At 52.7% G+C, this 17,168-nt stretch overlaps 1 protein-coding gene across 1 annotated transcript in view; it reads left to right on the forward strand.

The window, feature by feature from the left end:
• The window catches only part of LOC144669523 (uncharacterized), a 28,931-nt gene extending 11,999 nt beyond the window's left edge, over positions 1–16,932 (forward strand). The window contains exons 4-5 of the mRNA XM_078531993.1: positions 382–1,200; positions 16,677–16,932. Of these exons, the coding sequence (XP_078388119.1) occupies positions 382–1,200; positions 16,677–16,711 (854 nt within the window). The 3' untranslated portion in view covers positions 16,712–16,932. The remainder of the gene's footprint in view (positions 1–381; positions 1,201–16,676) is intronic.
• Positions 16,933–17,168: the final 236 nt, after the last annotated feature.

Raw genomic sequence — 17,168 nt, forward strand, 5'->3', positions numbered from 1 at the left:
AGGGAATTCAGACTCCAATCTCCTCCAGACGGACTTGAAGGACAGAGTGTGAAAAGTTTTGAGCTATCTGCTGCTGAGTGCAGTGCTGCTATGTAGATTCCTGTACTGTAAATATTGAGGAAATGGGAGGCGAATCTCTCTGAGAGTCAGGTGAGTGAAATGAAAACTGATCTTCTCCTTGTTTATCCCTTACTCTGCAGCTGGGCTGAATTTTTAAGTTTCCATACACCCCTGTACCCCAGTTTCCATACACTCCTGTACCCCAGTTTCCAGCTACTCACGTAGCTTACACACATTTTACACCAATCACCACTTCAAAATGTATTCAAATCAATCAATTCCAGAAGCCAAATTTAAAATTTGCTCAATGTTGTTCTGCAGGTGCTGGAGTTGCCGATTCCAGTGACTCCAGCGATTCCAGCGACTCCAGCGATTCCAGCGACTCCAGCGATTCCAGCGACTCCAGCGATTCTAGTGATTCCAGTGATAGCAGTGACTCAAGTGACAGCAGTGACTCCAGTGATAGCAGTGACTCAAGTGACAGCAGTGACTCCAGTGATAGCAGTGACTCAAGTGACTCCAGTGATAGCAGTGCCTCAAGTGACAGCAGTGACTCCAGTGATAGCAGTGACTCAAGTGACTCCAGTGATAGCAGTGACTCCAGTGATAGTAGTGACTCAAGTGATGGCAGTGACTCCAGTGATAGCAGTGACTCCAGTGACAGCAGTGACTCCAGTGATAGCAGTGACTCCAGTGATAGTAGTGATTCCGGTGATAGCAGTGACTCCAGTGACAGCAGTGACTCCAGTGATAGCAGTGATTCTAGTGATAGCGGTGACTCCAGTGACAGCAGTGACTCCAGTGACAGCAGTGACTCCAGTGACAGCAGTGACTCCAGTGATAGCAGTGACTCCAGTGACAGCAATGACTCCAGTGATAGCAGTGATTCCAGTGATAGCGGTGACTCCAGTGACAGCAGTGACTCCAGTGACAGCAGTGACTCCAGTGACAGCAATGACTCCAGTGGCTCTAGCGATAGCAGTGACTCCAGTGACAGCAGTGAAGGCGATGACTCCAGCGATTCAAGTGATTCTGATTCCAGTGACTCCGATAACTCCAGTGACTCAGGTGATTCCAGTGACTCAGATGATTCCAGTGACTCCAGTGATTCCAGCAATTCCAATGGAAACAGTAATTCTGGTTGAGTACATGCTTTAGGCTTATTATATTGATATTTTAATTACTTAAACTTAGAGAGAAAAATGACATCCTGTTAACTTGAGAACAAATTTACTATGAGATAGCCACAAAAAATATATTACGGAAGGTAATTGAGATTGTGGCTTCACACTGGGGGACAGTTCCTGAAGGTGCTGACTCTCACTGGGGGACAGTTCCTGAAGGTGCTGACTCTCACTGGGGGGAGACAGTTCCTGAAGGTGCTGACTCTCACTGGGGGTCAGTTCCTGAAGGTGCTGACTCTCACTGGGGGACAGTTCCTGAAGGTGCTGACTCTCACTGGGGGTCAGTTCCTGAAGGTGCTGACTCTCACTGGGGGGGAGACAGTTCCTGAAGGTGCTGACTCTCACTGGGGGACAGTTCCTGAAGGTGCCGACTCTCACTGGGGGACAGTTCCTGAAGGTGCTGACTCTCCCTGGGGGACAGTTCCTGAAGGTGCTGACTCTCACTGGGAGACAGTTCCTGAAGGTGCTGACTCTCACTGGGAGACAGTTCCTGAAGGTGCTGACTCTCACTGGGGGACAGTTCCTGAAGGTGCTGACTCTCACTGGGGGACAGTTCCTGAAGGTGCTGACTCTCACTGGGGGACAGTTCCTGAAGGTGCTGACTCTCACTTGGGTTCAGCTTCCAAAGGCACTTGCCTCAGTGCCACTCTGTAATGACTGTCCCAATGTAGGAGGTTAAATTTTCAGATCAGGCTTATGAGGGAGGAATGAGGACTTGAGCCATTTATCGGACAATGACTGCCCAATGAGCTAAGGTATCCCAATGGGGTGCAGCGAGGAGAGGAATGGAGGGGAGAACGAAGTGAAACACAATTTGCTGTTAAAATAGGAACTGGAAAAGTTAATAGGTACATTTAAGGTGGAGCGAATAAGCATACAAGGAGGAAGGAATAGAAGGAAATATTGATAGGATCAGATGAAGAGAGGTTAGAGGATCCTTGTGTGAAGCATAATGCCAGCATGGACCAGTTGGGCCGAATGGCCTATTTCTCTCCTGTATATTCTATCTTAATCAGCCCTTTATGCCTGTTCCATCGTTCAATCAGATCATTGCTGATCTCTCAACTCCATTTACTCTTGATATCCTTACTGAACAAAACCTGTCAATGTCAGTTCGACACTTCACTCTCACACACTGAGGGTGACAGTTCCAGATTACAACAACAACTTGCATTTATATAGCAGCTTTCATGTAGGAAAATGACTAAAAGCTCTTCACTGGACTGAATTTGTCACCAAGCCTTATAAAGACCCAAAGCTTAGTCAGGGGGTTAGGTTTTAAGGGGTGTCTTAAAGGAAGGACAGAGAGATTGGGGAGGTTTAGGGAAGGAATTCCAGAGCAAAGGGCCCAGGAAGCTGAGGGCATGGCCATCAATGGTGGAACAATTAAATCTGGGGGTGTACAAGATGCCAGAACTGGAAGAGTGCAGAGATCTTCGGATGCCAGAGTAGGGTGGGGAGGGGGGGGTAGGGGGGTCTGGAGGAGGTTACAGAGATAGGGAGGGTGCGAGGCTATGGAGGGATTTTAAAACAAGGATAAGAATTTTAAAATGGAGGCATTACTGAACCAGGGGCCGATGTAGCTCAGCAAGCAGCGCTATCCTTTGTGTGAGAAAGTGCCTCTTGATTTACCCCTCGACATCCCAGCTCTAATTGGGGAACAACCTGAAACTGATGCTCACTTTAGCAGTGTGTCCGTCACTCCCTCTGCAGCAGGTTAGTTTGAAGGCATGAGGGGGAACCATGTGTGTTTCTAGCAGCTGCCTGGATCTGCGATGTTCAGGATTGTTTACTGTGCTGGCCTTACCGAGAGAGTGAAAAATGACTGGATTCGCACATTTCCAGTCAAAGTCCCCTACTTTTCACGTTGTTTAAAGGTCCCAACTTTAAGGCTGACAAGTTTCCTTTAGATTTTAATACGGCAATTCGTTTAGTGAGTTTTAAACTGAAACTCAGGTTTAGCTAATTCACAATGTCTCACACTCAGAGGCAGACTGTAACTAATTCAATCTACCTTTTACTTGTCAATAGATGAACTTGCTCTGATTTAGATTTTCCCATCAGTCAACAAACCACTCTCGCGACATTCCCTCCACCTCCACCTCCAAACCCACTCAGCTCTGACACACATTCCGAAACACTGGAATCATTTGGGCTAATGTAGAGCTCACAGTGAATCATTACCGGCTCAGACACTCCACACTGAACACAAGCCTCTTATTCCCCTACTGTAGGTGAAAGTAGTTTATAATCTCTCTGTGCTGTCGGCACCAGCCAGAGTATCACAGACATTACACAATGTACTCTGTTCAGGCAGTGAGAGAGTTTCAGGTTCACTCCGGGGACTGCGTTCCCTGCACCAGGAACCAGAACACGGACTGACCCAAAACCCCACACTGACCGTAACCCCACACTGACCCTAACCCCCACACTGACAATAACCCCACACTGACCCTAACCCCACACTGACCATAACCCCACACTGACCCTAAACACCACACTGACCCTAACCCCACACTGACCCTAACCCCACACTGACCCTAACCCCAACCCCACACTGACCATAACCCCACACTGACCCTAAACACCACACTGACCCTAACCCCACACTGACCCTAACCCCACACTGACCCTAACCCCAACCCCACACTGACCCTAACCCCACACGTACCCTAACCCCACACTGACCCTAACCCCAACCCCACACTGACCCTAAACCCACACTGACCCAAAACCCCAAACTGACCCTAACCCTACACTGACCCTAAACCCCACACTGACCCAAAACCCCACACTGACCCTAACCCCACACTGACCCAAAACCCCACACTGACCCTAACCCCCACACTGACCCTAACCCCCACACTGACCCTAACCCCACACTAACCCTAACCCCACACTGACCCTAACCCTACACTGACCCTAACCCCCACACGGACCCTAACCCCACACTGACCCTAACCCTACACTGACCCTAAACCCCACACTGACCCTAAACCCCACACTGACCCTAATCCCACACTGACCCAAAACCCCACACTGACCCAAAACCCCACACTGACACTAAACACCACACTGACCCTAAACCCCACACTGACCCTAACCCCAACCCCACACTGACCCTAAACCCCACACTGACCCTAAACCCCACACTGACCCTAATCCCACACTGACCCAAAACCCCACACTGACCCAAAACCCCACACTGGCCCTAAACCCCACACTGACACTAAACACCACACTGACCCTAAACCCCACACTGACCCTAACCCCAACCCCACACTGACCCTAAACCCCACACTGACCCTAAACCCCACACTGACCCTAATCCCACACTGACCCAAAACCCCACACTGACCCAAAACCCCACACTGGCCCTAAACCCCACACTGACACTAAACACCACACTGACCCTAAACCCCACACTGACCCTAACCCCAACCCCACACTGACCCTAAACCCCACACTGACCCAAAACCCCACACTGACCCTAACCCCACACTGACCCTAACCCCACACTGACCCTAAACCCCGCACTGACCCAAACCCCAACCCCACACTGACCCTAACCCCACACTGACCCTAACCCCACACTAACCCAAAACCGCACACTGACCCTAAACCCCACACTGACCCTAACCCCACACTGACCCTAAACCCCACACTGACCCTAATCCCACACTGACCCAAAACCCCACACTGACCTAAAACCCCACACTGGCCCTAAACCCCACACTGACCCTAACCCCAACCCCACACTGGCCCTAAACCCCACACTGACCCAAAACCCCACACTGACCCTAACCCCACACTGACCCTAACCCCACACTGACCCTAACCCCACACTGACCCTAAACCCCACACTGACCCTAAACCCCACACTGACCCTAACCCCAACCCCACACTAGCCCTAAACCCCACACTGACCCAAAACCCCACACTGACCCTAAACCACACACTGACCCTAACCCCACACTGACCCTAACCCCACACTGATCCTAAACCCCACAGTCACCCAAAACCCCACACTGAACCTAACCCCCACACTGACCCTAACCCCACACTGACCCTAACCCCACACTAACCCAAAACCCCACACTGACCCTAACCCCACACTGACCCTAACCCCACACTGACCCAAAACCCCACACTGACCCTAACCCCACACTGACCCAAAACCCCACACTGACCCAAAACCCACACTGACCCTAACCCCACACTGACCCAAAACCCCACACTGACCCTAAATCCCACACTGACCCTAAGCCCCACACTGACCCAAAACCCCACACTGACCTAAAACCCCAAACTGACCCTAAATCCCACCCTGACCCTAAACCCCACACTGACCCTAAACCCCACATTTGCTTCTCGGCCTCTTCCGGAGGTTCCCAGCATCATAGATGCCAGTCTTCAGCGAATTCCATTCACTCCACGTGATATCAAGAAATGTCTGAAGGCACTGGATACTGCAAAGGCTATGGGCTCTGACAATATTCTGGCAATAGTACTGAAGACATCTGCTCCAGAACTTGCCGTGCCCCTAGCCAAGCTGTTCCAGTACAGCTACAACACTGGCATCTACCCGGCTATTGTGGAAAATTTCCCAGGTATGTCCTGTACACATAAAAGCAGGACAAATCCAACCCGGCCAATTACCGCCCCATCAGTCTACTCTTGATCATCAGTAAAGTAATGGAAGGGGTCATAAACAAAACTATCAAGCAGCACTTGCTTAGCAATAACCTGCTCACTGATGCCCAATTTGGGTTCCGCCAGGGCCACTCAGCTCCTGTCCTCATTACAGCCTTGGTTCAAACATGGACAACAGAGCTGAACTCCCGAGGTGAGGTGAGGTGAACTGGACTAGCCATTTAAATACTGTGGCTATAAGAGCAGGTCAGAGGCTGGGAATCCTGTGGTGAGTAACTCACCTCCTGACTCCCCAAAGCCTGTCCACCATCTACAAGGCACAAGTCAGGATTGTGATGGAATACTCCCCACTTGCCTGGATGAGTGCAGCTCCCACAACACTAGAAGCTCGACACCATCCAGGACAAAGCAGCCCTCTTGGTTGGCACCACATCCACAAACATTCACTCCCTCCACCACCGACGCACAGTAGCAGCAGTGTGTACCTTCTACAAGATGCACTGCAGGAATTCACCAAGGCTCCTTAGACAGCACCTTCCAAACCCACGACCATCTAGAAGGACAAGGGCAGCAGATAGAAGGGAACACCACCAGCTGGAAGTTCCCCTCCAAGTCACTCACCATCCTGACTTGGAAATATATCACCGTTCCTTCACTGTCACTGGGTTAAAATCCTGGAACTCCCTCCCTAACAGCACTGTGGGTGTACCTACACCATATGGACTGCAGCGGCTCAAGAAGGCAGCTCACCACCACCTTCTCAAGGGCAATTCGGGATAGGCAATAAATGCTGGCCCAGCTAGCAAAGCCCACATCCCATAAATGAATAAAAAAAACCTGGGTTGTCCCTAATCCCAGATTGACCCTAACCCCACACTGACCCTAGGCCCACACTGACCCAAACCCCAGACAGACCCTAACCTCGGACTGACCCTAACCCCACACTGACCTTATTCCCTCACTGACCCAAACCCCAGACTGATCCTAACCTCGGACTGACCCTAACCCCACACTGACCCTAGGCCCACACTGACCCAAACCCCAGACAGACCCTAACCTCGGACTGACCCTAACCCCACACTGATCATAGGCCCACACTGACCCTAACCCCACACTAACCCTAGCCCCACACTGACCCTAGGCCCACACTGACCCTAACCCCACACTGACCCTAACCCCACACTGACCCTAAACCCCACACTGACCCTAACCCCACACTGACCCTAACCCCACACTGACCCTAGCCCCACACTGACCCTAGGCCCACACTGACCCTAACCCCACACTGACTAACCCCACACTGACCCTAACCCCACACTGACCCTAGGCCCACACTGGCTCTAACACCCACACTGACACTAACCTCGGACTGACCCTAGCCCCACACTCACTCTCACCCTACACTGACCCTAACCAAAGACAGACCCCAACTCCAGACTGACCCTAACCTTGGACTGACCCTAACCCCAGAATGACCCTAACCCAGGACTGACCCTAACCCCAGACTGACCCTAACCCCAGACTGACTCTAACCCCAGAATGACCCTAACCCAGACTGGCCCCACCCCCATACTGACACACATGCCAGTCTTGGAGGGTGTAGGAGTTGGAGAAGATTACAGAGATCAGCAGGAGCCAAAGCCATGGAGAGTATTTGAAAACTAGGATGAAAATTTTAAAATCAAGGCATTGCTGGGCTTTGAGCTAGTGTAGGTGAGTGAGTACACGGGGCAAAGAGGGAATGGAGCTGATCAGGGATAGGGTTGGAGTTAGGGTTAGGGGTTAGGGTTAGTTTACAGAGTTAGGGTTAGGGTTAGGGGTTAGGGTTAGGGTTCAGGTTAGGATTAGGGTTCGGGCTAGAGTTAGGGTTCAGGCTAGGGGTAGTTTACAGAAAGCAGTATTTCCAACGGGAGAATGGGAACTTAGAGGAAGAGGAGAACTTTGGAAGAATCGAGTTTGGGGCTAACAAATACACAGAAATATTTTCACGCCCTATCTTCCCCAGCCTGTCTTATTATATATTAACTGCCGTGAAATGCGCTGTTTCCATGACGGGCGAACTCTCATTCACCCGCTCACCATCACCCCGCTGTTACATCACACCGGCCGCCATCTCTAAAAGGCAGCCGCCAGCGAAGGGCTCATCACCACCAGCTCACCACCACTGCCCAGGAGACATGGCCAGCAAAGCACTCATCACCACCAGCTCACCACCGCTGCCCGGGAGACATGGCCAGCAAAGCACTCATCACCACCAGCTCACCACCACTGCCCGGGAGACATGGCCAGCAAAGCACTCATCACCACCAGCTCACCACCGCTGCCCGGGAGACATGGCCAGCAAAGGGCTCATCACCACCAGCTCACCACCGCTGCCCGGGAGACATGGCCAGCAAAGGGCTCATCACCACCAGCTCACCACCACTGCCCGGGAGACATGGCCAGCAAAGGGCTCATCACCACCAGCTCACCACCACTGCCCGGGAGACATGGCCAGCAAAGCACTCATCACCACCAGCTCACCACCGCCGCCCGGGAGACATGGCCAGCAAAGGCAAAAAGACTGCAGCCCCCCCGCTTCAATGAGGGGTCCCTCGAGCGACTGCTGGATGCCGTGGAAGCCACTGGGATGTGCTCTACCCCCCGCTCTGACCGCAGGATGGGTAACAACGTCACCAACCTGGCTTGGGAGGCGGTGGCAGCGATGGTCAGTGCAAACGCTCTGCAAAAGAGGACAGCCACCCAGTGCCACAAGAGGACGAATGATCTCCTCCGTTCCCCAGGGTAAGTCACTCTTCTCATCACTGTCAAATCACACACTCACAAACCCAGCACACACCCACAGGGCCCTCACTCACTGCTTGTTCAAGGAACATCACCATTCACTCTCTCACACTCACCATCATTATCCTCATCCCATCCATGGGATCATTCACCATCCACACAGGCCAGGCATATTTATCATCTGGCCTGGCAGGCGTCCTCCTTACACTCTCTCCATCTCTATCTATGCAGGACAAGCTGGCTCACAACAAGAGGGAGAGGTCACAGGCTGGTGGAGGAAGGCCTGAAATCAAGGTCCTCATGGACTTTGAAAACAGAGCCATCCAGCTGGCCAGCGATGACCGGGACCGGTCCTGTGCTGACGGTGAGGTCGGTGCTGCTCTACCAAGTGAGGATCCAGCAGTGCAACATCCATCAGACAACCAGGCTGTGAGTGATGTGTCCTGTTCCACAGGCCACTGCCATGCACTAATTATCTCCCCTTTCTTCCGCAGGCACATCTGCCAAACAGCCGACAGAGTCCATGACCCAGGGCCTCCAATCAAGCTCCGAGAAGCTCAGAAAAGGAATCTGCTGAAACCTTCCCTGAAGTCCCGTCACAGCCTCACCCACACCCTCCACCAGCGCAGAGACACACACCTCGGTGGGACCCAGCTTTAAGGTAGCCTCGGGATCACAATCTGGGGAGCACATCGCACTGTCTGATCCACAGCAGGTGGAGGCAGGGATTTCCCAGGTCCCCGGCACTCGGAGGACTGCTGGAGGCCAGAACGTTGCTGAGTCCGAGTCAGATGAGGAGCCTCTGGACTCGGTCATGTCTCAGTTGCTGGAGCTGCAAAGACAAGCTCGGGAACATCAGGAAGGGATGTCCACTGCATTCCTCAGATTGCAAGGCACGATGGAGGAGTCCATCTGCCTGCACTCTGAGGTGATAGCGCCGGCATTGCAACGCACTGAGGTCAACACTGGCAGGATGGCGGCCACCACGGAGATCTTGGACCAAGATGTCGCTCCTGCACGGGCTTAACTCCATTGCTGATGCCATAGTTGGCCTCACAAGACGGGTTTTAAGCAGCTCGATCTCACTCCAGCTACCCCTTCCGCTCATGGATTCAGCCAGGGGCCCTCAGGCACCCATAGGAAGGAGGATCAGCAGGTGCACACTCCGGGTCCATCTGCCCAGGTGACTCTGGGAGTGACCAGCCCATCTGAATCCCCTCTTCCTGTGACCTCCGCAGATCCAGCTCCACAGGCCAAGGGGGGTGCCACTGCCACACAGCAGGACCATGAAAGCAGCCCAGGGCCCTCAGGACTCAGCCCTCCAGAGGACACCTGCCAAGGTCATCACAGACAGGGCATCGCAGTTAGCAGGCTGCCCCCACCTCTGCTATGGATGTCCGGGGAGCACCATGACGTAGGAGCAGAGTTAGGAAAGTTAAGAAGATGTAACTCTTTTGGAGTTAAACAATTAAACTAAATGAACAAAGTAAGGGATAAAATAAACACAGCCCCTAAGTTAGGTCAGCTGTAAAACCAAGGACAAAGTTTAAAGGAAACTTAAAAACTATAAACCAAAATGTGATTAAAGGGGTCAATAAAACACCCCAATCCCCGCGGTGCCCACCGGGCACGGAAGTCCTCGAGAGTGCCGGCAGACACCGCGTGCTCCCTCTCCAGGGACACCCGGCCGCGAACGTAGCCGCGGAAGAGGGACAAACAATCGGGCAGGACTCCCCCCTCGATCGGCCACTGCCTGGACCTGTTAATGGCCAACTTGGCCAGGCCCAGGAGCAGGTTCACGAGGAGGTCCTCCTCCTTCCCGACCCCCTTCCGCACCGGGTGTCCATAGATCAGGAGCGTGGGACTGAAGTGCAAACAAAACAGTAATAAAAGGTTTTTTAAATAACTGAAAAGGGAGTGCAGCCTACCACACCCGATATAAACATGGTCCACGGACTCCACAAGGCCACAAAAAAGGGAAGGTGTCTTGGGAGTCCGTGAACTGACACATTCTCCGATTGTAGGGGACTGCTGCATGCAACACCCTCCAACCCAGGTCCCCGATAGAAAGCAGGAGGACTCCTCTGTAGAGGGCCCCCCAAAGGGGACCTCTGCCGCCGGACGGCAACAAGACAGCCAGGGCGTGTCCGGGCGGCGGACGAGGGCAAGGAAGTGAAGAGTGTGCAGCAGCAGCCTGTACAGGAAACTCCTCCGCGCCGTGCCAAATGGCACAGAGGGCATTTCCCCGAGGCGGCTCATATTGCAGGGCACCGGCACCCGAGGGAGGGTTCAATGTGGAAGTCCGTCCGAACAGGGGAACGTTCAGGTGGAAGACCACCGCGCACCTGGGCCACCTCGAGACCTAAAATGACATCGGGTCCGAGCACGACTGTCCTTAGGTCTTGGATGGCATCGGCCGTGAGCTGGACACTCACAGACACACGACGCGCCAACGCCTGCGGGAGCATCCAGCCCAGTCCTCTGCCACCCAGCACGTCCCCGATCCTGGTCACCCCGGCAGCCACAGCCCTCGTCTCCGCCAGCCACTGGAAAGGACGGAGGGGCGGATTCCTGAGCAGCGGCTGTCTGATGATAGCCGCTACTCCTGACAGGGGAGAGTTGCGTTGTGAGGCGACCACGTTCCAGACTTTGATCAGGTCCTGGTAAAAGATGGGCAACGCCTGCAAGGAGCCACCGAGGCCCCTTTGCTCTATAAACAGGAGCTGCACGTCATAATTCAGGCCGTGCACCTGGCGGAAGAAGTTAAGAAGATGTGGTTGCACAGCCTGGGCACGGGTGTTAATCACTTGTACATACTGTTCACTATTGTCAATAAACTCCCAAGAATGTCTCCCTGTCTGTGGCTCCTTGTTCTGATGAGCAGTGTTTTTGTCACTCAGATGTGAAACCTTCCTGCACAAGATAAAGGCAGGTGTCTCAGTCCAGGGCCTCTTCTCTGTGCTCTGTGCAGCCTTCAGACCACAGTGATGATTGGCTGTGTGAGGCTATCACACTCTCTGGAAACATTACTGATGCCTGCACCTTGGTGGTGCTGGTCATTGCTGCCAGAATGTAGTGGGCAGGTGCCACAGAGTTCTCTCATTCTCTCTGTGTGCTCTCAGCACCTTTAAGGTGGGGCTGGCCCCCATCTCACCAGCATCTGTGACCAGTGATGCTGTGGACCAGCTCCTGAAGGGCTGAGGTGCTGAAGGCGGACACAGCATCAGATGCGTCTAAAGTTTCATGGCTGCGTCTCTGAGATGGCCCTGATCACGGAGCGCAAGCGAGCTTCCCTCGGCCAGACAGGAGTCAGACATTCTCAGAGGCTGTGTGAAGATCTATGGAGTGTCCTCACTGCATGTTGTCATCATCCTCCTGCAATCGAGTGACTATTAGGGCATCCACTGTGTCTCCATGACAGGAGCATTCTCACAGAGGGTATTGGCGCTGCCATAAGCCAGACTGGAGTCAAACATTCACAACTGCGATGTGAGGATCTACGGGGACACCTCACTGCATGTCATCATCATCCTCCACAAATCTGGCAGCTATGAGGGCCTCCCTAGTGCGCCTGCCTAGTCTGGTCAGTGTGAGAGCCTCATCCCCGTCATCGTCATCACTGAAGACCTCCTCACCCTCATCCCTGTCAGCGTCCTCCTCATCTGAGGAGACCTCCAGCTCCTCCCTCTCCTCCTCAGCCGGCTCCTCTCCCAGTTGCAGTGTAAAGGGTGCAGCAGACGATGATGATGTGTGACACCCTCTGTGGACTGTATTGCAGGGCTCCACCAGACCGGTCCAGGCACCAGAACCGCATCTTCAGCATCCCGATGATTTGCTCTCCCAAGTTGCGAGCTGCAGCATGAGCCTCATTATATCGTCGCTCTGCTGCAGTCCGAGGCCGCCACACGGGTGTCATCAGCCACGGCCTCTGTGTGTAGCCCTTGTCCCCGAGGAGCCAACCCTGCAGCTTCTGTGAACCCTGGAAGACAGCAGGGATCTGTGAGTGACTCAGGGTGTGGGCGTTGTGCACACTCTCTGGAAACCGTGCGCAGACCTGCAGGATGTGTTTCTGGTGGTCGGACACCAGCTGCACATTCAATGAGTGGAAGCCCTTGCGGTTGATGAAGTCCATCGAGTGTAGCGATGGAAACCTGAGCGCCATGAGTGCAGTCAACCACATCCTGCACTTGTGGGGATCCCGAGACCAGGGATTCAATGGCTCTTGCATCCTGGCTGTCCCGGTCCTGGGCGAAATGCACAAAATTGTTGCCACGGAGAAGATGGCGTCCGTGACCTCATGGATGCATTTGTAGGTGGAGGCTTGTGACATCCCACAGAGGTCGCCTGTGGAGCCCTGAAAGGAGCCACTGGCATAGAAATTGAGCACCGCGGCCACTTTCACAGCCATTGGCAGTGGATGCCCTCCATGACCCCTTGGCGCCAAGTCCTGCAGTAAATGGCAGATGTGAGCAGCCAGGTCCCTAGACATGCACAGACGTCGGCGACACTGGTTCTCAGTCATCTGCAAGAATGACAAGCGGCGTCTATAGACCCTGGGTGTCGCTAGGCGCTGACCAGCTATGGCTCACTGTCGCTCCTGGGCAGTGTGTGTGGGAACCCCAGCTGCCCCTTCTTCATGAGGTTGCTGCTCCTGCCTTTGCGCGGCCAGGAGCCTCAGTCACTCTCTCCTCCGTCTTCTACAGTCTCTGTAGGCCATCAGGCACACAGCTAAGTCACCAGGATCCATGATCCTGACCTGGTCCTCCTGCAGCATGAAGGAGAGAGAGGGACATGGTTATCATGGGTGTACTTAGCACCTTTCCTGGCCCTATGTGACTGCCCCTTAATGCTTCCTGGAGAGTGCTGGTCACCCCTCGGATGGCCAGAGATGAGGGCGCTGCATGGCTGCCCTGTCAGCCTGCGACCCGGGGGACACTGGTCCAAACCAGGGTGCTGAGATTGGAAGGGGCTGTGAGCATCTCCAGCAGTGACTGCTCCATGGCCAGGGTTGGCGAGGAGATTGTACAACGTGTGCAGTCCAACTGCTCCGCGGTCCAATAGGAGCCTGACCCCACTCATATCCCTGTGGCTGCGCCTGATCTGCCTGAGTTGCAGAGGCCTGGTCAGTTTATACAGGTTGTCTCTGCTGCGCGGCCACTCCCCTCACTTACCCTGCCCCCTAACCTGTGCAGGGGCAGCACTTGACCCCCCCCACCATCTTAACAGTCGCCTCCAAGGCTGGCCAGCACTTGCTCCCGGACACCCCCCGCCCCTCACCATTCGCCTCCAGGGCCAGGATCAGTTCCCCCCCCAGCCCCCAGCCCCCAGCCCCCGGCGCCCTGAGGCCTGAGGCCTGAGGCCTGTGAACAGCGGGTGAGCTGTGGAGAAGCTGCTGCTCATTCATCTCAGTTCCCCCAAAGTGAAGCCGCCAAGTGCACGGTGCCTGTGCTGTTGTGAAACACGTCCCCGTGCTTTCCCGCTGACGTGGACGGACGATATGGTGGGGGTTCCAGAGTCTGGCAGGATGGCCTTTGAATTATTTGCTAATGTATTACAGTTAGCTCCCCGCCGACCGATGGTGGGAACTGCAGCTCCGCTGTCGGGGGGCTGAGTGGACGATCGCCACCTGCCCTCCCACCGTCGTGAAGTGGGTCCCGCCATATTTTCCAATTGCGCCGCTGCCTCTCACACCCACCGCCAGTGGGCTCAGAAAACTCGGCCCATAGCGATCACACTCTGATCTGTTCACCAGTTTTAGGAAGGGTCACAGTTGGGCTGCCGGGGGGTTGGGGGAGGGGGTTGGGGGTGTGGGGGGGTCTGTGGGTGGTGAGGCCTGAGCCAGGATGTGAGGAGAGTGGAGTTGGTGTTGGGCGATTTGGCCGTGAGCCTGTCCGAGCCGCTGGTGAAATGGTAACTTGGGGCCTCCTGTGTCCCCAGTGTTGTTCACTCTGAGAATCATCTCAAAGTGAACAAAGAGGGAACCTTGAGGAACGGTTTTCACACACAGGGTTATTAGAACAGGGAATATGTTACCACAAGACGCAATCAAACCCAACTTGGATAAGGATTTGAAAAGAAAGAATATAAAAAGATTTGGGTAAAGGGTGAGACTGGGACTGACTGTGCAGTTCTAGTTGAAAGTCCAAGCACCAGAAGAGGCAGGATGGATCGAATGGCCTCCCTCTGTTCTGTAATTTCAATGATTTTAATTACCATCGTGTGAAGGAAAGAATTGGGCTTGATTGTGATGCCTAAAGTAGTTGAATAGCAGTGTATGCGCATGAAGAATGGTATTAGGGAACTGTGACCTGCGCAGGACCTTCAACTTGGGGAGTCGACACCAGGAAAAAAATTGGAGGGGGGGAGGGGGTGGTGCAGAATTTTAAAATCTGTTTGAAGATGATAAATGTGAAAACAGAGGTTTCTGATGTCAGGATCAGAAAGGACAAGAACATCCTCCAAAATCTCCGGTCTGAAATGAGAAACTAATGTCTCTCCATCACTCCCCGTCCCTTTAACTTTCCCACACTCTCACTCCTTGATTTCCTAAATTCAGCACTCACTGTGTGAAAGGTTTTATCTGTCCAGCCAGAGTTAATCCCTGAACTCAGAGATATTATCACAGATCAATTTATTGATCCCCTGAATCCTCTCTCTATTAACCAGTCCTGGGCTCCCTCCCTCCACGATTCAGGTGCTTTAATTTGAGGATCAGTTTGAACATCTTATTGGCCCAATCAAACAATCAAACTCTGCTCTGACAGGGTCAGTAAAAAATTTACCACCCTCTGTATAATCTTCATAAAAATCTTCCAGCCACCATCATGAGGATTCTGTTTGTATAGCCTGACTGAAAAAAGGTTTGGATCTACCTGGGGAGAGACTGGAATTAGTCAGAAAGCAGCTGCTCATCTTTAGGGACTTCACATGTCTGAGGCTTCAAATCTAAAATATAAGAATTGATGTTGTACAGGAGGGAGAGAGAGAGAGAGAGATAGAGCGAGAGAGAGATAGAGCTGGAAAGTGAGGAGTTAAATGGAAAAACCTGGTAAAATTAAACCTGATTCTAACTTTCTTCACCTGACTCTGGTCCATCTGCCTTGACCTCTGCCTGGTGTCTGGCTGATGTCTGCCTGGTGTCTGGCTGATGTCTGCCTGATGTCTGGCTGATGTCTGGCTGGTGTCTGCCTGGTTTCTGGCTGATGTCTGGCTGGTGTCTACCTGGTGTCTGGCTGGTGTCTGGCTGGTGTCTGCCTGGTGTCTGGCTGATGTCTGCCTGGTGTCTGGCTGTGTCCAGTTGTTCATTCTTCTCATCTGCATTTCAAGAGGATCAAATCTTCAAATTTAAGTGTGAAGGGGAATCACAGAAATAGTTGTGGAAATCAGGAACACTCTCCTCCCAAAGGCCATGGGTGCTGGGAGCTAGTTGGAGCTTTCAAAACTCTGACTGACAGCTTTTTGTTGGTGAGGGTATCAAGGGATATAGGGCAAAGGTGTTGGGGAAATGAAGTTGGGATACAGTCAGGTCCTCAATACAGATTTCCTACATCACAACAGGTGACAATTAGCTGTAAAGCAGCTTGGGACATCCTGAGGTCATGAAAGGCGCTATAAAGATGCAAGTTCTTTCTTTAATCAAATGGCAGGGTAGGCTCGAGGGGCTGAATGGCCTCCTCTTGTTCCTGATGTTCCTATATCGTATTTAAATCACAATAACGAATCTACCTGTGCTGTTAGATCGAGAACAGTATTCCCTACAGGGAGAATATTTGATGGGAATGTGTAGAATTTCAGAGCTTGTTGCTCTGGGAATATTCCGGTTCTCCCCAGCTTCAGAAATGGATCAGGTTCTGCTGCTTTGTAAATTACGTGTGAACCCTTTCCTGCCCATTGGTCCTGACACTGGTCCCTGGTGTCTCCTCCAACCCTGCGCACATTCTCTTCATTTCCTGGCTCACCAGAACTAAATTAATCTCTGCTTTCCTCTCCTTCCAGAAAAATCAGCAAAGAAATCAAACAGCAAGAACTGAGAAATGGTGAACGGTGAGAAACCAGCCAAAAGATTGTTGTTTCTGATCATCTCAGCCCCTGTGTGCAGTTGTTAATAGTTTGTGGTCGTTGTGTTAAGCAGCAGGTTTACTGTTTATGCTTCATCCTGAATGTGTCTGTCCATCCTGGGAGTGTGACAACCCCTGTCCGATATTATGGTAATTTTGTCTGTGTAAAATACAATAAATCGATGTCTGTGTGATCTGGTGTCCCTGCTTTTATTTTCTGTAAACTCCTCATCATTCTCAGTTACATTCACTCCTCCCCACCCACCCCCCGAGGACACTAATTCTTCTGGATCCATTACACCCGGAGACTGGAAGAACACAGCCCCCCCCTTAAATAGGGTTTATCTCCAAACGGTGAGGGGAGGGAATGGGATAGAAACAGAAAGAGTCAGGTGGGTGGGGGTGGGGGTGGGGAGTCGGGGATGGGGGG

Source organism: Cetorhinus maximus, chromosome 29 (assembly GCF_964194155.1).
Source record: "Cetorhinus maximus chromosome 29, sCetMax3.hap1.1, whole genome shotgun sequence".
In the NCBI taxonomy this organism is placed as follows: Eukaryota; Metazoa; Chordata; class Chondrichthyes; order Lamniformes; family Cetorhinidae; genus Cetorhinus; species Cetorhinus maximus.